Source organism: Megalobrama amblycephala, linkage group LG13 (assembly GCF_018812025.1).
Source record: "Megalobrama amblycephala isolate DHTTF-2021 linkage group LG13, ASM1881202v1, whole genome shotgun sequence".
In the NCBI taxonomy this organism is placed as follows: Eukaryota; Metazoa; Chordata; class Actinopteri; order Cypriniformes; family Xenocyprididae; genus Megalobrama; species Megalobrama amblycephala.
In genome coordinates this window covers 9,061,345-9,085,949 of record NC_063056.1, presented here as the reverse complement: position 1 = coordinate 9,085,949, position 24,605 = coordinate 9,061,345, and the positions used below count along the sequence as shown (strand labels likewise).

General features: G+C 37.0%; 1 protein-coding gene across 1 annotated transcript in view; it reads left to right on the top strand.

Annotated features, from left to right (window-relative positions):
• Window positions 1-23,594, top strand: part of cers2b (ceramide synthase 2b) — a 36,034-nt gene extending 12,440 nt beyond the window's left edge. Inside the window, exons 2-11 of the mRNA XM_048152284.1 lie at window positions 5,090-5,263; window positions 7,225-7,342; window positions 7,430-7,548; window positions 8,973-9,030; window positions 9,131-9,181; window positions 11,125-11,217; window positions 12,182-12,310; window positions 14,093-14,199; window positions 14,782-14,935; window positions 20,687-23,594. Coding sequence (XP_048008241.1) covers window positions 5,091-5,263; window positions 7,225-7,342; window positions 7,430-7,548; window positions 8,973-9,030; window positions 9,131-9,181; window positions 11,125-11,217; window positions 12,182-12,310; window positions 14,093-14,199; window positions 14,782-14,935; window positions 20,687-20,833 — 1,149 coding nt within the window. The 5' untranslated portion in view covers window position 5,090 and the 3' untranslated portion in view covers window positions 20,834-23,594. The remainder of the gene's footprint in view (window positions 1-5,089; window positions 5,264-7,224; window positions 7,343-7,429; window positions 7,549-8,972; window positions 9,031-9,130; window positions 9,182-11,124; window positions 11,218-12,181; window positions 12,311-14,092; window positions 14,200-14,781; window positions 14,936-20,686) is intronic.
• Window positions 23,595-24,605: the final 1,011 nt, after the last annotated feature.

Genomic DNA, 24,605 nt, shown 5'->3' with positions numbered 1-24,605 from the left:
AAGTCTAAACGGCCAAAAACCACATGAAATGCGATTTTTACAAATCCGTTTCGAGCTACATTCTTATGTGGTTTGGAATCCTATTCAAATCGTATTTCTGGAAATCCGTTTCAGTCTGACCACTCTGATCGGATTTCACGTGGTTTATGTGACTTTCTCACACAATGTAAAACGTAAACGTCAGATGCTGAAAGTCGCCGCAGAAACAAGGCTGTGTTGTTGCAAAGTGCCGGACAAGCAGAAATTAGCAATAGGCTATAACTGAGACATATTTTGAGACCGGTGGAGACGACAGAACGGAATAAAGCTGCTCATACTTGCCTCCTTTGTTTCTGCCGTTGCCTCATAATGCAGAAGTCCAGCACCGGCGGCTACACATTGTCATGATGTAAATAAGACTACATCTGTATTGCAAACCCCTCCATGTTGCGGTTATTGTTGTTGTTTTTGGCATATACCTACGTATGCAACTTCATTGCCATAGAAACCAATGCAGAAATTCCAGAAAACAAAAAAGCACCATGGACACACAAATCGGATCTGAACACTTGCGATACACAGTGTGGACATTAAAATGTTTAAATCAGATTCCAGTCGGATACACAAATAATCGGATTTGGACTGACAGTCTGAACGAGGCTATACTGTAGTCTGAGTTGGGTTTCTACAGAGTTGTACCTCCATCAGATCTTTGATGGAATCACATCCTCATGTTTTGATATCAAAGGCATGCAAAGTTCAGCTTGTATGAAGTTCTTCTCTGTCTGTTGGTCGAACAGGAACTCAATTGCGTTTGCAATAATTGAAGCTGTATTATATACTTTTTGTATATTTTATAGTTTTTACATTATTTTATATAATTTTATTCATTGTTTTGTTTTGTTTTTTTAAATACACACAGTGTTACTATGTTATTACTGTATTATGTTTAATACAGTATCTGTTTATGTATTATCATGCCCAAAGTGCAATAAAAGCAGAAGAAAAAAAGGTTGTCATAATTCATGAATAAAAGGGTAAAAGAATGACAAAAAATTATAAAAATCTGATTTAAAATGTACTTTGAAGTAACACTTTTAATTTGACTTTATTACAAAGTGCACTTTTAAAAGTTTACCTAATTGTGTTAAACAGTCATAAAAGTGTACTCTCTTCTTCAAGTACACTAAGTGGCCTTTTATTTCATTAATATATTATCTGTAAGTACAGTGTTTTAAAAAAGAAGTACTTTTAAGATTTGATGTACACTACAAGTGCACATTAAATACAATTAAGCTCACTTGTTTTTCACATGGGCACTTTCTGCTATATTACAGGTACAGTTTGAAGTGAGGCACAGTGAATTGAATTGCAGTGCTCTGTTCCTAAATAGCCTAGAGATGACGAGAGAGATTGAATGTGTCAAGATTTTGATCAGAGTTTGTGAAGAAGTGTCTGCCACATTAACTTTAAAACAGAAGTGTTACAGTGTCACTGATTCAACTTGTTTTGTAAAACTGTCATCTCTTAAATGTAACTCATGGAATTTAAAGGAGCAGTTCACCCAAATGTAAATTCTGTTTTCACTCTCATTTCATTCCAAACCTGTACATTGTTATTTTATGCTGTGGAAAGTGGAAAGTGAAAACATTTCTTCTCGCAATGAGTTCATAGTGACTTATGAACCTACAATCGCCAAAAGTAGTTTTATGTGAAGAACAGACAGAACTTTAAGTTGTTACTATTGAACATCTTTCTCTCTGCTGCAGCTCTCAAATTAAACATGGCATCTTTAGACATGCAACAGGCTGGACTCAAGTTGTATTTCACCTAAACTGAGGGGATCCTTTGACAAGCTTTTTTCCTTTATGTATCTGTTCTACCAGTTTGACCGAACATTTGGATACTCGTTAACAATTCAAGACTAATTTTCTTAAATGAAATTCATTCTTCCTATCTTGAGCGGTGTTATGTTATTAGTCCGTGATGGATTGTGTGAGCGGACAATAACGATGAAGCTAATGTTTCAGGCCACATCTGTTTGAGTTTGTCCTCTCAGAGGAAACACTCTCAGTGAAACAGATCGATATGCTTCCATCCACCTATTTTGATGCACATTTTAGGATATCCTCCGAAAGCAAGATAACATGTTTATTGCATGTCGTCTGCGCGCTCTAAGATGCAAGTAATTATATGTAAATTATAATTATATGTAAAGTATTATATACAAAAATTATTATATACAGTGGCTTCTCCTACTTTTCTTAGTGATATTTAGCGACAGTTTGTCAGAAAGTGGCGATTTTGTTCTCTTTGACTCGCTGGATGGAGTCAAATATTACAATTTTGTGCACAAGTTAAATTTGCAACTTTGGATGGAAACATAGCTAGTGTCTCTGTGCATTTCACTAGCTGTACGGTGCATGGAGCTCTAGTATAGATCTAGTAATCAGTCACATGTCGTTTACTGCTGTGGTGATTGGCTCAAAAAATAGATAATGCTGAACCTCCTTGATTGATACCAGAATAATATAGTTTCATGGAAGAAAATGCAATGAAACAGAATTAGAGGAAGAACTAATTTATGCGATTGCCAAGAGACGTCATCAAGTACTATGTTTGCTGCTGAGATATTTCCTCATTCTGACTACAAATGCACATTAGTCATTTCTTTGCTGTTGACTGTGAAATCCTTCCCAGAAACTGCTGCACTATTACATTATGTAACAAAAACTTGAACTGTGATTGGTTGTTTTATGCGTCGGTCCGGCAGTGCTTTGCTGTCTGAGTGGTCTGTTACTATGACACTTCAAACATGCAAAGTTTTGTGTTTTCAGGAACAGCGAATCCTCCCAGCTGTGCTTTTACAATCCTCCAGTGCCGCAGTCAGTTGCATCAGTGACCACATCCTTCCACTCTGTGTTCTCCGTCTCAGTTCTCCGTTTTGTAAAGTCAAGTGCAGATTCAGGCTTAGCTGTGGAATACGTAAAACATTAAATGTACAGTTACCATGTAGTTTCACAGTTTTAGTTTTTAATGAAACTATATGTGTTTACATGGTCTGCTAATTGAAGCACAGACTATAGCTGGATAATCTGAGGAATCATTCATGTCTGGAGCACAAAGGCTACAGAATGACGCACACACTGAACTTTTAAACTTTTAAATTTGTGCTTTTGAAAAATTCTTAACCCTTAATATGAGTAATAGCCAGAAGCATCATGTTCATTCACAAGCGCAGGTGGATTTTAAATGTAACTTTGAAAATTAAGCAGCATGCTTATTGTAAAAACAAAAGTGGTGACAGAAATTTGGTCAGTACAATTGATTGGGGAAAAAAAGTGAGCGAATAAACAGAGTTTTCCCCCTTAGGTCATTTCTTCAGCAAGCGCCAGTAATAATTAAGAGACCACTATATAGTCGCCACATCACACAAACCTCAGGTACATCTGGGCAGATCACACACATTATATCTGCCTCAGTCTGATTTCAAATACCCCTGTAATGTCGTACAGCACACATGCTCTTCTTCTTTAAAATGGCAAAAATAACCACTTCAACTCAACATTTAGCTTATCTTGATCAACTGTGGTCTGTTTTGAGGTTGTAACTTAACCAGTCACTCCACCCATTTGAAGCTTGTGGATAATCTGTGTAAATCGAGTGTAAATCATCAGGATGGTTGTCTAGGAGCCAAAAACATCTGTGAGCGGCTGTATGTTTAAAATATGTTTTAAAACAGCACAATATGAAGTAATGTCAGACATCACTGTTTAACATGGCCCAGTACATGTATCCATATCAGATTTTATAACACAGTTGTGTTTGCTAAGGCAACACTACTAATTTTTGCTCATACTGAGGGTTAGAGGTTTAGAACAAACATTGTTCAATGTGTGTGTCATCCTGCAGTGTTTGTGCTCTAGACATGAATGATAATAAGCAATTTTTTATGCTCCATTTTCACTTGCTGTAGCATAAAATGATTTTTTTTTTAAAAAGCATTAAAAAATATAGCTGCGAGCACCAATTATCGGGGTTCAGGTGCTTTAAGGCCTTTAAGCACATGCGTAAAAAGGTATTATGTTTTATTTAGCAAGCATGTAACCACTTAGATCATAGATGTAAAAGACCATTTACAGCCAATACAGGCAATTTACCATAGGAAATGTATCCTTTATGCACGGGAAAACAAGAAGGCGCCCCCCGGGGGCCGATTTCTTTCAAATTTCTCACAGGCCTCCAGGCCTTGAGTAAAACAGGCCCAATGAGTTTTGTACTGATCGGCTTCCATTAAGCTTGTCTGATAGCTGCTCAAACCTCAGTGGCCAATGGCGGACATGTTTTTTGAGATGCATAAATATCCTCATAGTCATGGCACCTCGGACGAAGACACTGCATGCCCATTTTCAAGTCGATCAGACTAATGGTGAAGTAGTTATAGCCATTTTCAGGGTTTTTTCCTGTTATAGTGCCACCAAGTGGTCAGTTGCTGCGTCCTTTTTTCACATGACCACAGGATGAGCTCTTACCGAGTTTGGTGAAAATATCTAATTCCGTTCACAAGTTATAGCCATTTTAGTAAAAGTGGCTCCACACTCTTCAAACTTTTGGCGACCCTTAGGGACCGTGAATCGGAATTTCAACTTTTTTTGATAACTATGGACAATCAGAATCCAGAGTATCTTGCTGCATTGGATTGGTTCTGATTGGGTCAAAAACCTAGGACTAGTTCACAAAAAATAGTTTTTTTTCGAAAAATCCAAAACTCCCGAAGATTTCGCTAGACGACAAGGCATGCATCTTGAGCCAAGGATTCCATCAATAAAGCGCTTGAACTCCTAAAAATCCCACAGAGGGACCTGATCCTGTTGTTCGTGAAGTTGCTCAGACCAGGCTTTCCACATATGTCTGTTTCTTCAGAGAGGGAACAAACAGATCATTTTCATGATCATATGATCATTTTGATCATATTCAGGTCAGGACTTAGAACATTATTTTAATGTGCTTTTTAGTCACAGCCAAACATACAGATGATATGGATGGATGGATGGACAGATGGACAGACAGACAGATAGACTCATCATCTTTGTGTCTTTGTGTTCTGCAGTATGTTGCAGTGGTTGAGTGACGTGTTCTGGCAGGAGCGTCTGTGGTTCCCAGAGGGTTTGGGATGGGCTGACCTGGAAGACCGTGATGGGCGGGTCTATGCGAAGGCACGGGATTTGTGGGTGGCAGTGCCAATCGCCATCCTATTTCTGGTTATTCGACAGGTCTTTGAGAGGTGGGTCCAAAGCTACATCTCTACACTCATCTTTCTTTTCCTCTCTGTTTAACTGTATGTCCTCCATGCCTGAGAGTTGATTGTTTTTTTTGCTTTGTCTGATATTTGATAAGCTGCCTCTTTCTCTCTCTCTGACTCTGTCTGACTTGTTTATAAATAGGTCTTCGGTTCTATTTGTGTCGACATGCTTTTTCTCTTTCACTTATCAAATTTTAATGTCTTCTCTCCCTGCGTCACTCCCTTCATTTTACTCTCCAATCTCTTATCCTGAGCTGTGTCTTCGCATCATGTCGTTGCTTTCTCATTCATCCTGTAATTCTCTTTTATTACTGTGAGTATCAAAGTTAAGGAATAAGAGGCTGAATTATGATCCATGCACTAAAATACACCAAAATACATCATCTGCAAAGCAGCCTACTAGCATTTGAAACAGAGCCACAGTCACAAGTCACTTACTATTAATCAAATGAGGGCCCAAAGGGTCAAACTGTCCAATTCATTTCAAATGAGCAATGCCATTTAAAATACATAGTCCAAAAAACAGGACAGGAGCAACAGAAAACAGTGCATTAAATAAAACAGGCCTGCAAAAGAAAGTACAATAAATGGAACACAACAATGGTTCATAGACTTTAAAATTTGGATAATAAAGTGATCTATACACAGATACTATTCAAAGGTTTGGAGTGGGTATAATGTTTTAATGTTTTTAAGAGATGCATTTGTTTGATGAAAATACAGTAAAAAATAAAATAAAAATACAATTACAGTGGCCAAAATGGTCATCCCCTGGTGAGGTATGTGGAGGAATTTTTGGACTTACCATCAAGTCCCCTTGAGAAGACACATGCTCAAGGGCTGGATAACCATCTGTATGTATTCCTATCACCAGAAAGGATAGCACATCAGTACATCAATTATGTTCTCTGGCTGGATGGTTCTGATTTTGTTGTGGATGAGATGGATGAGGAACATGCTTCAGACTATCCAGCCCCTTCCCGGTTGCAGTTGTCTACTCCAGTCCTCCCCAGGCCATCACCCAAATCCTCCACAGACCTAGAGTCCAAGCCCGCAAAGGACAGTAAGCCAGAGCTCACCACAAAGGCCATGCTAGATTTGACGCCTGTGCCCATCTTCATCCTGGAGCCTGAGCCCAACAAAAAGTCTGACCAGGTACTTGAGCCAGCATCAACATCTGTCCCAGAGGGTGTGTTAGTGTTAGAGTTTGTAAGCATGATGTGGAGCCCCACCCATATTCCCAAAACTGAGGTTGAGCTGTGCATAACTTCTAAACAATTGTGTGAGGAATTGGAGGAGGTGTTTTCCAGGGTCACTCATCCACCCTGGTGTTCTTCAGTTCTTTGGCCCCACCTCCGCTGGATCCCCTCAGTCCCTTGGCTCATCTTCTGTTTGCTCCACTCTGCTCCGCCAATCCACCTTGCATCTTCCAGTCTCCAGCTCTGCTTTGGTATTTGGATTCCCTGTGTCCGCTACAAGCAGCCGAGCACCTTGGCCTGTCGACCAGTCGGCTCCACCTTGGCTCCTCCCTCCCTCAGCTCCACCTGGAACCGTTGTCCTTACGGCTTCACCAGGCTCCCTCCTACGGCATGGACTTCTGGGCCTTCAGCTACACCTTGTTCCTCCACCTCTTCGGCTCCATCGGGCTGCACCTTCCGTCCAGCTCTGCTTTGGTCCTCAGTCCCACCAGCTCCACCTCAGTCCTCTAGGACCCTGGCTTCACCGCCGCACATCACCATGGCTCCGCCTTGGCCTCCAGGACCTACAGTGTCTCCTCCATTTTTTTATTTTCACGATGAAAAATAGAAAGTTCAAAAGAACAGTATTTATTTCCTTTTGTAACATTATAAATGTCTTTACTGTCATTTTTTATCAATTTATTGCATCCTTGCAGAATAAAAGTATTAATTTCTTTTAAAAAAAAAATATCCCTGTATGTTCAGATATGTTGCCACACCATTAGCCTCTCTGCTTGGTGTTAAGGAAACTGTCAGAAGGCGAGTTACACACAACGTAACACTGGAGTCCTACTATTGCAACACAACTAAAAAACCCCCACAGGTGCGTACACTGCTAACTGCACTTATACATGAATCACAAATTGCCCCACACTACCACAATGGCAATTATTTTGTTTTTACTATCCAGAGTTCAATAGAGAAACTGTGCAAGCAGACGGGGTGGACAGAGCGACAGGTCCAGCGCTGGTTCAGGCGGCGCAGGAATCAAGACAGACCAAGCCTTCTCAAGAAGTTTTGTGAGGCCAGGTACAAACACACCAGCACACTGTTCTTCACATGCACTTTCTATAGTACTGGCCCATTTCCAATGCTTTAGCTGCTAATGTGTGAGATTAAATGGAGGTTTATTAAAAGTGGTTTCTGTAAGTGCGTGATGTTGCCTGTGTAAAAGCTTAAGTCAGTTCTGCATATAAGGCAACTCTCTTCTTCTGAAGTGTTCCCACTGGTGTTTGGCACTTATTCAATTATTCATATGTTTAGTAAAACTTTTAAAGGCTCTTTCAAATGCGGTGGTTCTCAGTCCTGGTCTCGGAGGCCCACAGCACTGCATATTTTTCTGACACACCCAGCTCAGGTTTTAAAGCCTAATGCATTGAACTCTATTGGAAAGAAAAGGTGCATTCAGGATGAGCACAGTAACCAAGGAGGTTCTCTATACGTAGCATTCCCATTCATCTCGAAAGTGCGGGAACACCCTGAATAATGTCACTGATCAAGTAGTGGTGAAAAGAATTTAATGATGACTGAAAGTGATTTTTTTTACAGAAACACTGAGAAATTAATATTTTCATTTAGCTGAAGTCGAAACCCATTCATTTAATAATCAATTAATTATTCATATTTATCTAATAATCAACACTTTTTCGAATATTACCTTTCATGCAGTATGTAATATAGCTGTTTTTGGATGTAAGGTCTGCAAAGTTTTAAAGATCAAAGTTCACGACAAAACAGTTATTATCTCCTAAAAGAACCACTGAAACGAGTCATCAGTAATTCCAGTCTCGCTTCCTGTTACAAACCTACATAACAATGTAACACATTTGCATAATGCCAGCCTATGACAACTAACAACATCTATTTTGACCTGCCCTCAAACACTGTAGTTGTAGCTGAGGCCTGGTTTGGTTCGTGTTGTCGAGAAGACACTGTTTTCAGTGCTGTGAATCCACTTTGATGTACTTCACAAGGACGAGGACTCGAACTGGAATTGATACGGACAAACCGACACCATTGTTACTGTTCGCATCACTGTGTATCAAGCGCTGAGGAAGATCCGGAGCTGAAATTCAAATATGTCAATATGCGTTTTGTTTCTGACACGCACTGTAAGCATTAGAGCGGTTAGACCAATCACAAGAGACTGGGCGAACAAATAGTTCAAATGAATATTTTTCAGACTCTTTGAAAAATGAGGTGTTTTTTGACCTTGGATGCATGTAAACCTATTGTAGGAGACCTCCAAAAAAATAGCATAATAGGGTTACTTTAAATTGCAGCCAAATACTGAAATATGTGTGCTTATATGTTACTTGAAGAAAATGTATACACCGCTTTTCTTTTGAATGACCATAAATGGAAAAAAGCCCCCATAATGGTGTAGTTACAGCATCTACCAGCAGTGAATTACTGGACCGTACTGACTAACTAAACCTTTTGTTCTTTTGTAGCTGGAGATTCGCCTTTTATCTTCTCGCCTTCATTGGTGGTCTTGTTGCACTAATAGATGTAAGTCATTTGCTTTTTCAGCCTGTTTTAACCCTCTGATTTTATTTCCTGTGCTGATTTATTGCATAACACAATCCTTCCTCTCTGTCTCTTTCTCTAGAAACCCTGGTTTTATGATCTGGAGGAGATGTGGAAAGGGTTCCCCACTCTGGTGAGTTATATCTCCTTTAAAAACATGACACACTAAAGACAGACATCATGTAGAGCTGCTCATTTTCTAAAGGGCACCTTGGCATTTCCAGCAAACAGAATATACTGTAGACCGCGTATAACAATTGGAAACAAACTTGGAGCAAATACTGCAAATTTAGGGGATAAGAACCAAGCATTTCCATAGCCAGCTAGCTTTGAATAGGAGCTTTTGATCTTTTTGTTTGCAACCATTAAGTTCAAAATAACTTGAGAGAAACCCTTGTGAAAAAGTAGTTTGCTTTTGCATACATTTATTGTGTAAAACTTTTATTTTTTTACTCTTATTGTGGAAAAATATACTTTAAAAGAATAATATAATTTAAAAGAACATACTTCAGCAATTTAGTACATTTAAAATATATTAACTTTAAATGTAATATTGAATAACACACTGCAGTTAAAAGTGCTATGCATGTGCTTTAGTATGTTAGTCAACACATCAAAATAAGTGTACTTCTTTAAAGCACGACAAAAGATTATCAAAGGTGTAAAGATGTAATATAAGTCTAAGGTGTCCCCTGAATGTGTCTGTGAAGTTACAGCTCAAAATACCCCATAGATTTTTTTTTAATTAATTTTTTTAACTGCCTATTTTGGGGCATCATTAAATATGAGTCGATTTAGGCTGCGGCCCCTTTAAATGCTCATGCTCCCCGCCCACGGAGCTCACGCTTGCCTTTAACAGCATAAACAAAGTTCACACAGCTAATATAACCCTCAAAATTGTTCTTTACAAAGTGTTCGTCATGCAGCATGTCTAATCGCGTAAGTATGGTATTTATTTGGATGTTTACATTTGATTCTGAATGAGTTTGATGGTGCTCCGTGGCTAAAGCTAACATTACACACTGTTGGAGAGATTTATAAAGAATGAAGTTGTGTTTATGAATTATACAGACTGCAAGTGTTTAAAAAATGAAAATAACGACAGTCTTGTCTCCATGAATACAGTAAGAAACTTTAACCACATTTAACAGTACATTAGCAACATGCTAACGAAACATTTAGAAAGACAATTTACAAATATCACTAAAAATATCATGTTATCATGGATCATATCAGTTATTATTGGTCCATCTGCCATTTTTCGCTATTGTTCTTGCTTGCTTACCTAGTCTGATGATTCAGCTGTGCACATCCAGATGTTCTGCCCTTGTCTAATGCTTGAACATTGGCTGGCATATGCAAATATTGGGGGTGTACACCCCGACTGTTACGTAACAGTCGGTGTTATGTTGAGATTCGCCTGTTCGTCGGAGGTCTTTTAAACAAATGAGATTTATATAAGAAGGAGGAAACAATGGAGTTTGAGACTCACTGTATGTCATTTCCATGTACTGAACTCTTGTTATTTAACTATGCCAAGATAAATTCAATTTTTAATTCTAGGGCACCTTTAAAACATATTTAAAATGTACTGTAAGTAAATCTTTTAGTTTGACATTATTACAAAGTGCTCTTTTTAAAAATGCATTTAAGTGTGTTAAGAAACATATTCATGTAAGTGTACTCTCTTTAAGTGCACTTAAGTGGCCTTATATTTCATTAATATTATATTACTTGTACAGTTTTTACAAGTGCACATTTAATACAGTTAAGCACACTTCTTTTGCACAAGGGAAATAGTCAAAAGGAGAATTACCTTTTATTTGTATAATTTAAATCCTGTAATAATCCATATCTAAGTATTTAGTTGACTAGATTATCAAAGAAATAATCACATGTAATGTAATATATTAAACATTTTGTAGTTGAATTTCCAGGGGAAAAATATAATATAATAAATTATACCGTAAACTTGATAGAACTTGATAGACTGAAGCAATTAGCTTAGAATAATTGACACATTATTTGTAAAGCTCATGTCATCAAATGTCAGATTGCTGTACCTCTCTCATTCAGACCCTCCTGCCGTCTCAGTACTGGTACTACATGCTGGAACTGAGTTTCTACACCTCACTTCTTTTCAGTGTGGCATCTGATGTCAAACGTAAAGTAAGTCTGCCATCAGTCATCCCATCATCATCATATCACACTGCAAACCTCATCTTTGCATCTCAATGAATCGTTTTATTCAAACATCTAGTTAATGTGAACTTTATTTTTTGAGCAGCACAGTATTCAAAGCAGCAGTTTATGGGAATCACTGCAGGCTGTTTTGTTTTTGCGGTGAGGTTGATGACAGATGTTTAGAATATGTTTCCATGTTGCTGCAACAATGTTTTATTCTTCTGGAACTCCCTGACATCAGAAAGATGAAAACATTTATACACATGAACATTTAAACCTGAATTTGTGGAAGTAAATTTATAAAGCAAAAATAAAATGAACCGAAAATTGCCTGTTGAATATTACAGGTGGTATTATTATTATTATATATTTTTTTTAATACTGAATGTTTTGAAAATAAACTTTGGAATGTGAATATTGATTGTTGAATTTCTAAATATAATTTGTATTATTCTAAATATTTAAATATACAATCATGTTGAATTGCAATGCAATGCATCATTTTGTCAGTTGCAACTCAAAGACATTTGTCATTATTTTACTTCCACAGGGCATTTAAAAATGTGCTGTGGACTTATAGTCAGCACCTTTGAATTTATAGTATTCATATATGTTAAAATTCACACAAACTGTTCTCAAAGGCACAGCAGCAAAATACAGCCTCACAAGGAAGGTGGAAAATTATCACTATAAACTAAATTATGACAGGTATCTTGACTAACATTAGAACAGGACCTCATGGGAAAGGAATATACAAATATAACAAATATACTGCATTTAAACACATTAGCTGTGTGTAATATGAGCTAGTGAGGCAGGGATCATGATTGAGTTTTTTTTTTTTTTTTTTTTGCATTGTTTTCTAATGAATCACATTAAAATGAGAGGCGTAGTATGAACATCTCATAATGATATAATGATATCAGCGTTATCTTACACTCTCTTCCAGGACTTTAAAGAGCAGATCATTCATCATGTGGCCACCATCATGCTGATCAGTTTCTCCTGGTGTGTTAATTACATCAGAGCAGGAACTCTCATCATGTTCATGCACGATTCAGCTGACTATCTACTAGAGGTGAGAACAACAACCAGGGACAGAGGCACAATGGGACGTCTGTGTGAAATTGTCAAGAGTGGACAAGGATAGATGTTGTGTATATTAGTAAAAATCTAGGCAAATCAGCACATTAGGATGATTTATGAAGGATCATGTGACACTGAAGACTGGAGTAATGATGCTGAAAATTCAGCTTTGATCACAGGAATAGATTACACTTTACAATATATTCAATTAGGAAACAGCTTTTTTAAATTGCAATAATATTTCAGAATAATATATCGGGGTTCAAGCTCTTTAAGGCCTTTAAAGGGTTAGTTCACCCAAAAATGAAAATTCTGTCATTTATTACTCACCCTCATGCCGATCCACACCCGTAAGACCTTCGTTCATCTTCGGAACACAAATTAAGATATTTTAGTTGAAATCCGATGGCTCCGTGAGGCCTGCATAGGGAGCAATGACATTTCCTCTCTCAAGATCCATTAATGTACTAAAAACATATTTAAATCGGTTTATGTGAGTACAGTGGTTCAATATTAATATTATAAAGCGATGAGAATATTTTTGGTGCGCCAAAAAAAAAATAATAATAACGACTTATAAAGTGATGGCCAATTTCAAAACACTGCTTCAGGAAGCTTCAGAGCGTTATGAATCAGCGTATCAAATCGCCAAAGTCACGTGATTTCGGCCGTTTGCAGTTTGACACACGATTCGAATCATGATTCGATACGCTGATTCAAAACGCTCCGATGCTTCATGAAGCAGTGTTTTGAAATTGTCCGTCACTAAATAAGTTGATATTTTGTTTAGTTTTTTGGCGCACCAAAAATATTCTCGTTGCTTTATAATATTAATATTGAACCACTGTACTCGCATGAACCGATTTAAATATGTTTTTAGTACCTTTATGGATATTGAGAGACAAAAATGTCATTGCTCCCTATGCAGGCCTCACGGAGCCAACGGATTTCAACTAAAATATCTTAATTTGTGTTCCGAAGATTAACGAAGGTCTTACGGGTGTGGAACGGCATGAGGGTGAGTAATAAATGACAGAATTTTCATTTTTTGGTGAACTAACCCTTTAAGCAGTTGCGTAAAAAGGTATAATGTTTTATTTAGCAAGCCTGCAACCATCTCAATCATAGATGGAAAAGACCATTTACAGCCAATACAGTCAATTTACCATAGGAAATTTAGTTTATAAAGCTTTTTAACAGTTATTGAGGTTGAGCCAAAAAAACCATGTGGTACGAATGTCGTGGGCGTGTGTGCGAAAAATTGTGTGATACACAATCCTTTATGCACATGAAAAAATGCAAAGGCGCCCCCCGGTGGCCAATTTCTTTCAAATTTCTCACAGGCCCAACGAGTTTCGTTCCGATCAGCCTCCGTTAACCTTGTCTGATAGCTGCTCAAAATTCATTGGCCGATGGCGGACATGCTTTTTGACATATGTCAAAAAGGACGAAGACACTGCATGCCAATTTTCAAGTCAATCAGACTAATGCTAAAGTAGTTATAGCCATTTTCATGTTTTTTTTTTTTTTGCTGTTATAGCACCAAGTGTCCAGCTGCTGCATTCTTTTTCACGCGACCACAGAATGAGACCTTACATAGGTGTGCTGTAATCGATACAGTACAGATGATGTGAATTTGGATGCAAAATGACATGACATGATGTATATCAGTGGAAAAACCATTTCCGTCTCTCTCTCTCTCTCTCTCTCTCTGTCTTCTGTACACATCAGTTTCTCTCCCTCATATCATATCATCTTTCTCTGTCTCTCTCAGTCAGCTAAGATGTTTAACTACGCGAGATGGAAGAACGCATGCAACTACATCTTCATCCTGTTTGCTGCGATCTTCATCGTCACACGCCTCATCATCTTCCCTTTCCGGTACACATCTCATCTGTCTCTCACTTTGTTTCTCTCCACACATATTGTAACAATGTGTTGTTCAAAAAACCAAATGATTACTTGCTTTTGATACTTTATTGAACCAATTATTACCGCCTCATTGTTATTATATATGCATTTGAAGTCATTTTCATTTAGGTCTATTTTTATTACCACACGCAAAAAAAAATCTGATTAATGATTAATCGTCAAATTAATTGACCGATTACTTGATTACCAAAATAGTCATTAGTGACAGCCCTAGATTAGTTAAAACATTTCAAAATGCACCTGCATTGTTTAGCATTTTAAATAAAAGACAATTTTTTCAGTCATATATTCCGACATTGAAGATTTCTTAAAAATAGTGTTAAAATATCATCTCGTTCTCGTGTATCATCTTGTCTCATGAGCTAAGTGTATTGTTACATTCCTAATAAAATGTAATTTCCCAACAACAAAATTGTGGCCAGTGAAAATGCTGAGTGGCTACTGGAAAACCACAATCCACAGTGGCTGGTGAGCAAAAAAACTTCATGTCAAGCCCTGCATGTAACTCATGTGTTTCTGTCTTTCTCACAGGATCATGTACTGTACGTGGGTGTATCCCGTGACCGTGTACCCTCCTTTCTTCGGATATTACTTCTTTAACGGGCTGCTGCTGGTTCTGCTGTGTCTGCACATCTTCTGGGCCGCACTGATCATACGCTTGGCCTTCAGCTTCTTGAGCAGTAACGTACGTCTGTGTGAATTCATATTCACTTTTACACTTCTTATCAGTAACAGATGAACAGTGTTTCCATTTTATCTCATGGGAATAGTGTAAGATTGTACCAGGGTGACTACATTTTTGGGACCCTTGAGCAGTATTCTTTATTGAGAACATGCAGTGTTGTTGAACGATTTGCAGTCATCAAATCCAGCTGAGGCAGGCATGCATTGTATTTTATAGGCATTCAGTGGGCAGTCCTTAAAGGTGTTACTCAGAGGTGACCGCTTAACCAAAGCATCTAAAGACAGTAGAGGAAATTACCCCCGACTGTGAGCTCCAGCAAACCTAGTCTCTAAAGATAATAGAACCCCCAAATGGTTCAAGCAGCACCTGTTCACGAAAACTAGAGGAATTTTGTTTTTGTAAGTTTAGGTAGAAAAAAAACACAAATGCATTTGAATTTAAATATATCTATTACATAAGTTAATTATATAATTAAGAATGGTGTTTTGGATCATAACTGTTAGTTTTTTGGCCTCAGCACAGCTGAAACACTTTATTGACCAAATACGGCTGGATTTCTCCTGATTTTTATCATCATCATTATTAGAATTTAAATAATTATAATGTAGGAGCATTTGTCTGTGATTATGAAGGGAAATGTTTATGTAGGGAAGTTTTCAATCTCTGTTTTATTTATTTCTCTTTCTCACCCTATAGTTGTAAATATAGTGATAAAGAGAGTTAAAGTTAAAAAAGATAACTTAAAGTTGAATTTTACATTTATTGTACACTTTAGCATACTTTTACATAGCAAATTACATATCAAAATTTGGAATATTGTATGTTGATCCAGAGTTGAATCATCTGAAGTCCTCGCAGGGGTTGAGGTCGTCTCTTCACTGGTGTTGAGGCATCTGGGGCCGTATTCACAAAACATCTTAAGGCTAAAAGTAGCTCCTTACTTGCCGATTTAGGAGAAACTCTTAAAAATAATGGGCGTGTCAGTCCTAATTTTAGGAGTCCTAAATTTTTGCTCTAAGAGTATTTCACAAAACATTTTAGCGTTAAAACTAGCTCCTAAATCTGTGAAACGTTAGGAGTAGTCAAGAGGACTCCTAAGTCACTAAGACCAAATCACAAACAGTCCTAATCCACCCAAAGACACTGAACACCATTGAGACAATAGCGATAGAGCCTTAGGTGCTGAACTTTTTCTTCATAAATGCAATATATTTTGATTTATAGATTTGAATCTACGATGAGACACCAAAAAAAAAAAAAAATCTTTAACAAATAAATAAATATTGTCCGATTACCTGTGGCAGTGGTTTTCATGAGTTCACACTTACAAATGATTGGATAGAGTAAAAAAAAAAATAATAATAATAAAAATAAGCATATTTGGTGTGATGTCCAAGGGGATCGAGGGCTCTGAGCTTAGAATTTAGCCCAAACCCAAAGTTCTTCCCGTTCTCCGAGAGTGAAGAGTGGGGTGGCAGAGGGATACAGAAAACTGTCAAAGTAACTATAAGCGAGTCGGCTCTCGTCTGTGTATTCCTCCTCTCGAGCTGATTAGAAAGACCATTTGAATGTTTCTCCCAAACTTTGTTTATAAAACATAATTTGTCGCTTGCATTTCGCATTCTCTTGAGATGCAGACATCCAAGAGGTGGACAATTAACTATATTAGTTTAATTAGTGACACTTAGCCTACATTTTAAAACCTTTATTTGAATATGGCAACATTTTAATTAAAAAAATATTTGTTTGAATATGGCAACATTTGTATTTAAAAACCCTTATTTTAATATGGAAACATGACACCTCATTCTACAATATTTCTATGATTAAATCGCTGACTCCTCCCCATCAGCCAATCACTGTGTGTATACTCCATAGCAACGAGGTCAACCCCGCCATTACTCTTAGCTTAAGACTTCAGTCTATTCCTTAGTAAAAGTTTGTCTCAGCAGCTTTGTGAATAGGTTTTAAGAGAAAACTCTTAGCTAAGAACTTTTACTGCTATTTAGGAGAACTCTTAGTGGTAAGATAAAATGTTTTGTGAATACGGCCCCTGAAGTCTTCATAAAAGGCTGGATCCAACTGGAGCTGATGTACTCTCTAGTCACCTCGGGATGGTAATCCGGAGATAAAACAGAAAAGCAAATGGAGAATAATTAGCGTAGCTGCTGTTCATAACATTAAGCAAAGATAATCGTGCAATTGATCTGATATAACTGGTGTAAGGCCCGCCCAATCGGCCCAATGGCGGTTTCCCACAGGACGGGGAAGGTTTCTTGCGCGTTCCGTCTTTTCAGCGTGGCAAAGTAGTTTAATTCCAAATAATCTTTTATCTGACTCCATGTTATCATGACCTCGAATTTAGTTTAAAATGTCAGTTGATTATTGGTCATTTGTATAATAATTTGGCTTTACATTTGAATATTCTATTTAACTCTTTACTCTTATTGTTCTCGTTCATTCGGTTCTCAGTGTCGCACAGGGTCCTCGCACTGGCCATTCATTAATATGCGGGCCCACGATCACAAACTCGCCAGTCTTGGTCACTAGACAGAGGTAATTGACTATACTATTTAGAAGGCCGCTTTCATGCTTGCTCTGTCTAAAAGTATTTGTGTAGTACCCTTAGATCTGTATACTCTTGAATTAAAGTAACACTAACTCTAGTCAGAGGTCATAACCACTATTTACAGGGAAGTCGACCAATATTACTTCTCTTATAATAGCTTTGGTTTGGTTATGCCATGGTTTTACCATGTACACTTAGCTAGAGTAACGTTACAATAAACAGAGGTAAGGCTCACCCTATTTAGGTTGGTCGATCAACATTTGTTGCCTAAACGGAAATTCCATTTTTAGCCTTTACAGTCTTAAGTACACTTGAACTAATGCCAAGCATTAGTCGGAGCTCTAAAATCACAGTTAGTGTGCCCTATGCTCCACTCAACTGGACTTTAGTCCGTTACTAACCTGACGCAGATTTGCGGTAACAATGGATACATCGGAATGTACTAAAGTCAATAATTTCAGAGTAAATCAGAATAAAGTCAAATGTGACAATTTATTAGTCAGGTAAATGTATCATGCCAATTACATAATCAATTCAAAGATGATTAATACAAAACATCAAATGCTCAGAAATAGAGTAAGATGCATACCTGACATGCATACTGCTGAGTGTCCAGACACTCAGCAGTATGGGCTCCATCTGAATACAGAGGCGCCCCGAGCCTTTTGCAACATTTCTTTAAATACTCAGACCAACCAAAACATCCCCCGATGTGGGGCATGAACTAACAATCAGAATTTGCATTGACTAGGGTCACAGACCTCAGGGGTCCGCACCTTGCTGTGGAACAGGAGGTAATTTAGATGAAAGACCCTGGGAAAGAGGCACACCCATGGTTGCAACCAAAGTATCTCTAAAACTCTTAAAACCTTTAATACCTTTGGTTTACTTCTATGTAGACGAGACCATTGTACCAGTTGCACTGAGACATTTCAAACGATACCAAACATGATTCATTTGCATTGACAGAACATTATAATTTGTATATAATCTTTTTAAGTGAACTGAGTGATGGGAAGAATGTGTAAAGGGAAGGAAGTGGGGGAGAAGAGCAAATGTGAAGGAAGGACAGGATGGAAAGAAGCCTTCCCGCAACTTCACGCTGAGGGGTGTGGAGACAAATGGCTGTATGCGTTTGTGCTGTCCATATCTCAGGAGATCAAAGTATCTCTGTTGATCTTACACTGGAGTACATGGATATGAGATGCATTATGTGAATGCTTGGCTAAAGAGATCTTTAATCTAGATTTAATCTGGGTGAGCGAGTCTGAGCTCCGAACGTTATCAGGAAGGCTATTCCAGAGTTTAGGAGCCAAATGTGAAAACGCTCTCCCTCCTTTAGTGGACTTAGATATCCTTGGTACAACCAGAAGTTTTGTGATCTTAAAGAGCGTGAAGGATTGTAGGGCGATAGAAGATCGGTTAAGTACACAGGAGCTAAACCGTTAAGGGCCTTATAGGTCATTAGCAATACTTTATAATCGATACGGAACTTAATGGGTAACCAGTGTAGAGATGATAAAATTGGTGATACATGATCGTATTTTATTGACCTGGTAAGAACTCTAGCAGCTGCATTTTGGACTAATTGTAGTTTGTTTATTGAAGATACAGGACAACTAACTTGTAATGTATTGCAGTAATTTTAGTCTAGAGGTCATGAATGCATGAACTAACTTTTCTGCATTAGAAACAGATAACATGTACCGTAGCTTAGCGATGTTTCTGAGGTGGAAGAAGGCTGTTTTTGTAACATACTGTATGAAAAATTATTTTCGAAGGACAAGTTGCTGTCTAATATAACACCCAGGTCTTTAACTGTTGAGGATGGAGTAACAGTACGTCCTTCTAAATGCAAATTGTAGTCTGAGAGATTCTGTGTACAGGTTTTTGGTCCAATAAGTAATACTTCAGTCTTATCTGAATTTAATAGAAGAGAATTATTGGTCATCAAAAATGTATATCTTTAACACACTCTGTCAACTTGGATAATTTAGAGATTTTGTCTGGTCATGATGAAATATATAATTGAGTACGATCAGCATAGAAGTGGAAACTAATTCCATGTTTTCTTATAATATTGCCGAGTGGTAGCATATATATTGAAAATAGCAGAGGGCCTAACACAGATCCTTGAGGCACTCCATAATTTACTGATATTATCTTAGACTTATCCCTGTTTAAATAAACAAAATTGTGACGGTCTGATAGGTATGATCTAAACCACGTTAATGCCTGGCCCTGAATACCAGTGTAATTTTGTAGTCGATCTAGGAGTATTTCATGATCTATAGTGTCGAACGCAGCACTGAGATCAAGTAACACTAGTATTGAGATACAGCCTTGGTCAGAAGCTAGAAGTAAGTCATTTGTAAAGTGCAGTTTCTGTGCTATGATGAGGCCTGAATCCTGACTGAAATTTTTCATAGACATCATTTTTTTGCAATAATGAGCACAACTGATGCTTCGCCGGGAGTTTGATTGACAGGCGATCTAACCAATAGATTCACGGACAAGCAACGTTCCTTCTGATGTTCATTCATGTTTATTTGATGCTATAAATTAACTAGTAGAAAGAGATGATCGGTTCACGAGCCGCTTGAACTGTGGTGCTACAGCGATCTGTCACGACACATTAAAGAGCCACAGAATGCTATTTGTTTAAATTTCTTTCAAAATTGCAAAAATTGAAATTTGAGACTTTGTTTCATATCAAAAGTAGTACACAGGAACGATCTCTAAAAACAACCAAACACTCTTTCAAACGAAGATGAACAGAGGAAGAGGTATTTATGAACAGAGCAAACAAAGGGAATTGATGAGTTAGTTAATTAATTAAACAACAGGGATTGTTAATCAAACAAACTGAGAAACTGGGTCAAGGAAGACAAAGTCCAAAACACACTGAAAACAAGGCCTAAACAAGACATACATGTTACAGAAACTAGTCTGCCATGTATTTAAATACATTTGTAATGATGTAGCAGGAATTTAGTATGTTTCAAATATATTAACTTTAAATGTAATATTGAATAAAATTATAATCAAGCACTTAATAATAAGTGTACTTCTTTAAATAAAAGGTCACTTAAGTGTACTTAAACTATCCCTTTAAATCAGTTGTCTTTCTGTCTCAGTGTATTTATTTGAAGAAGTGATTCTCTTCTGTTCTTACTCAACAGTCGTCAGTAGAAGATGAGAGGTCTGATAGAGATGAGACGGATGAATCAGAGGAGGAAGAGGAGATGAAAAATGGAGAGATAAAGAAAAACGGACCAGCTCAGAATGGTCACGCCAAATATAACAACAACCACTCTAAAACAGAGTGACTTCCTGAGAGGACAGGATGGAGAAATGCTCAAAAACACAAAGACTCTCCTGAAGCAGAACAGAGGAACAGAACCAGTTTTACGAACAGATAATCGCTTTGTACACTACAGAGTACAGACAAACACACACATACAGTAACAGTCATCACACGAACACAGGCACGTCGGTCACAAGTGCCAAACAGAGGAATGCTGCCTCTACTGACGTATGCTTACAGGAGCAGGTCACTTAAAATCAATATCATTTACTGATGTTGTTCCAAACCTCTATGACTTTCTTGGAGTTATTTATAGCAAGACGTCCAAACTGCTCTTGCCTATAGAATCAAAGCCAATGGTGAAGCTGTTGTACGACTTGAAATAAAGTGCTCATGTCGTGCGGACTTCTTTTATGGTGCATTTTTGTGCATTCTGGAGCTATTTTTATTGTATGGAAGAGAGCAGCTCAGACATTATGCTAAACGTTTCCTTTGATGTCCTAAATAAAAAAGCTGTATGGGTTGTGGACAACATGATTAAAGAACACTTATTTTAGGTGACCTGCCCCTTTAAATAGTGCCTTCTTTTGCCATCGTTTGCTCTTTTTCATGCCTTTTTTTTTTTTTTTTCTCTTTTTCATTTTAAAAACACTTTTTGTCTCACAATTGTGAGTTTATTTCTTGCATTTCGGACTTTATACGTTTACATTTGACAATCCTGAGGAAAATGAGTCAGAATTGTGGGATATAAACTTGTATTTCTGTCTTTTTTCCCCTCACAATTACAAGTTTATATCTTACAATTCTGACTTTTTTAAAAACTCGGAATTGCGAGAAATAAAGGCAGAAATGTAAGATATGAACTCAGAAAAAAGTCTGAATTGTGAGTTTATATCTCACAATCTCTTTTTTAACTCACAGTTGCAAGTTATAAAGCTTTCTCAGTATAGCGGCGCTGATTCCCGAAGTATTTTTTCCATTCATTCTCATAGGAATTTTAAAAAAAGTCTTTGTTAAAGCATTATAAGCCATGAACCAAGCCAACCAGCTACGAGGTGAATGATAACATTACAAACTTTAATTTTAAGCACAAAAGTGTTTGAAAGTAAGACAAAAATGCAAAGTTATAAGACTGTGTACTTTACAGCTTTAGTGACAGAAAGAACTACAATCCCATGAAGCATTGCAAACAGCATATTCAAATTAAAAACAATAAAGAAATATAAAACTACTCATTTACTATGAGTAAATGAGTAGTTTTGATAAATATATATAAAGTATATATATATATATTTAAGTATTTTTAGAGTGTAAAGAGCTCTATTGGCATGTTTTGCTTTGATTAGTGGAATTTTCTGTACAGCATTGTGGGTAATGTAGTTTTTCACCACGAATTCCACTGTTAAACAGTTATTTTAAAACCAAGTTGAAATAATGCAGACTTCTACGGAATCAAATACCTTTGATTAACAACCTCATAGCTCACAGTAGGTCTGTCTTTAAAGGTTTATGAGTTATCGTTCAAAATCAATTTCCCTCTGGAGAAAATGAATGGAGTTTTTACTTCCAGGACCCGACTGCTGCACTCTATTATGAGATATAAACAAGCAATTGTGAATATTCTGTGGTGGAAACAAGCTTCCATACTTTCCAGAGTATAACTATGCATCTACATTGTTTTCAGCCACAACTGAAGTACATTTAAATACCAACTTAAGGTGCTTTCACACTAACGGAATTTTGTAATAGCTCCATTGTCTGTTGATGTATGAAGAAATATGCTCACACAGAAGTCACTTTTAAATCAAGCAGACTTGTGTTTGTCAACGTGACAAATATGCTCAATATGTTCAATATGCCCATAAAAATTTGCCAAACAACGGTAAATGTGACCAGTACTGTACAGTGGGACCCATGGGCCTTTTTTTTTTTTTTTACTTCTATAAACACTTCCTTCCATGTTTTATGTCATTTAAAAGTGCACTCAGTATGTTTTCCTCATTGCATTGCACTAAAGTGTCAGTATAAACCCAAGACGACTGCCATATTAGCTAACGCATTATAAACAAAAAATGACTGAGTGCACCTTTAAATATGGCTATTGTGCCAAATGTTACAAACTTTCTAACACAGACAGTGTGTAAACCAAAGGAAAACCATGCGGTACACTGATGTGATATACTCTCCATGGCAACACAAGTTTTTTTTTTTTGTTTGTTTTTTTTGAGGGGGCAGGAAAACCTCTACCTTTAAGTGATTCCCCAATTTATGATATTAAACCCATATTTATTATTATTCGTAACACTGAGCAAACACATACCGAATAAAGTTGTAGCATGTTTGTTGTCACACAGATTCTGAACATTCACAGGCTGCAAACCAAAGATAGAAAGAATGTGTAAAAGTGTGTGAGTTTGTATTGATGCAGTTTGCCACCCTTGAAACTTCTTGCTGATAAACTCCATTCTCTGTGGTGCAGTTTTTGTGAGGTTCTTCTCACTCAAAGTGGCCAGTACTCTCTACATTTCTGTACAGATTCAATCATGGATGACACTCTTTCATCACCTCTGACTAACCTGCTCTATTCTAAGAATCTCATTCACATTGCATTTCTTTGTCCTTCTCTGATTTCATCATTCCTCCCATTGTCCTCTGTACATTGTTTCAAATGCAGCCGAGTCAGATTACAGTATTATCTTTTTTTTTGTATTTTTCTTGTGTTTTGTAATATGATGATATTATTATGGAGAATGTTAACAATAAAATACTGAATGTGTGCCGTGCCTGATGTGTCTGATTTCGCCTACATACTAAAGCACATGTAGAATATTTGATTATAACTGTTAATGAGTTATTCCAAATGACTTAAAGTTCATATATTTTAAATGCACTACACAGCAACTTCATCATTAAAATGTGTAATTACATATAATAGCTACATGACATACAACCTTTAGTGACAATAAAGTACATTTGTTTACCATAAATCCTTATCAATTTATTCAAAGACAATAAAAGTTATTATGAAATTACATATAAAGTTGTACTTAAGTCCAACTAAAATTCAGCTAATTCCATTTAATATACATTTACATTACAATACATTTTCATTTAATTGCAATGACATTCAATTAAATGTTCAAAAACATTACATGGTTCACAGTTGCCGTAATAAGTAGGCTACTCTTTTTCGAAGTATGCTGAAGTGCATTTATTTTTCACAACGGTCATAATTCGTCTAGCTATGTTAGCGTTGTAGGACATTTTAAATATCAAGTGAACCTTTGAAAACTGTCAAAGTCAAGTGAACTTAGGGACCTCTCTGAATCGGAATGCAGTTCATGAATTTCACGCAAAGACATTTTTAATGAATGGAAGAAATGCCACTCGAGAGTCTCTTCCGCGTGGAGTCATGTGACCTCCAGACGCTACTGCGATTGGTTACATGTATTAATTTAGTACTTTTTTTCTTGACTTTCTTGTCTTATTTTGCATGATTCATCAGTGCACGTTAATCAAATAATAATAATAATAAAATAAATAATATTTAAAATCTTGGACTGTTATCAAAATATAAACACTTTCCAGCAGACATCATCAGTCTTCTCTTATTATTTAACCCCTTCCCTCCAACAAACTATCATAAGCCTGATATTTTTTCAGGTTATATCTATATCATAAAGTGTTTAGAATATAAATTTTAGAACCTTATTACACAATTACAGAAACAAATACATTTCTGACCAATACCGAAAATACCTCAGGAAGATTACATTGTGTTCATAAGAAAAATA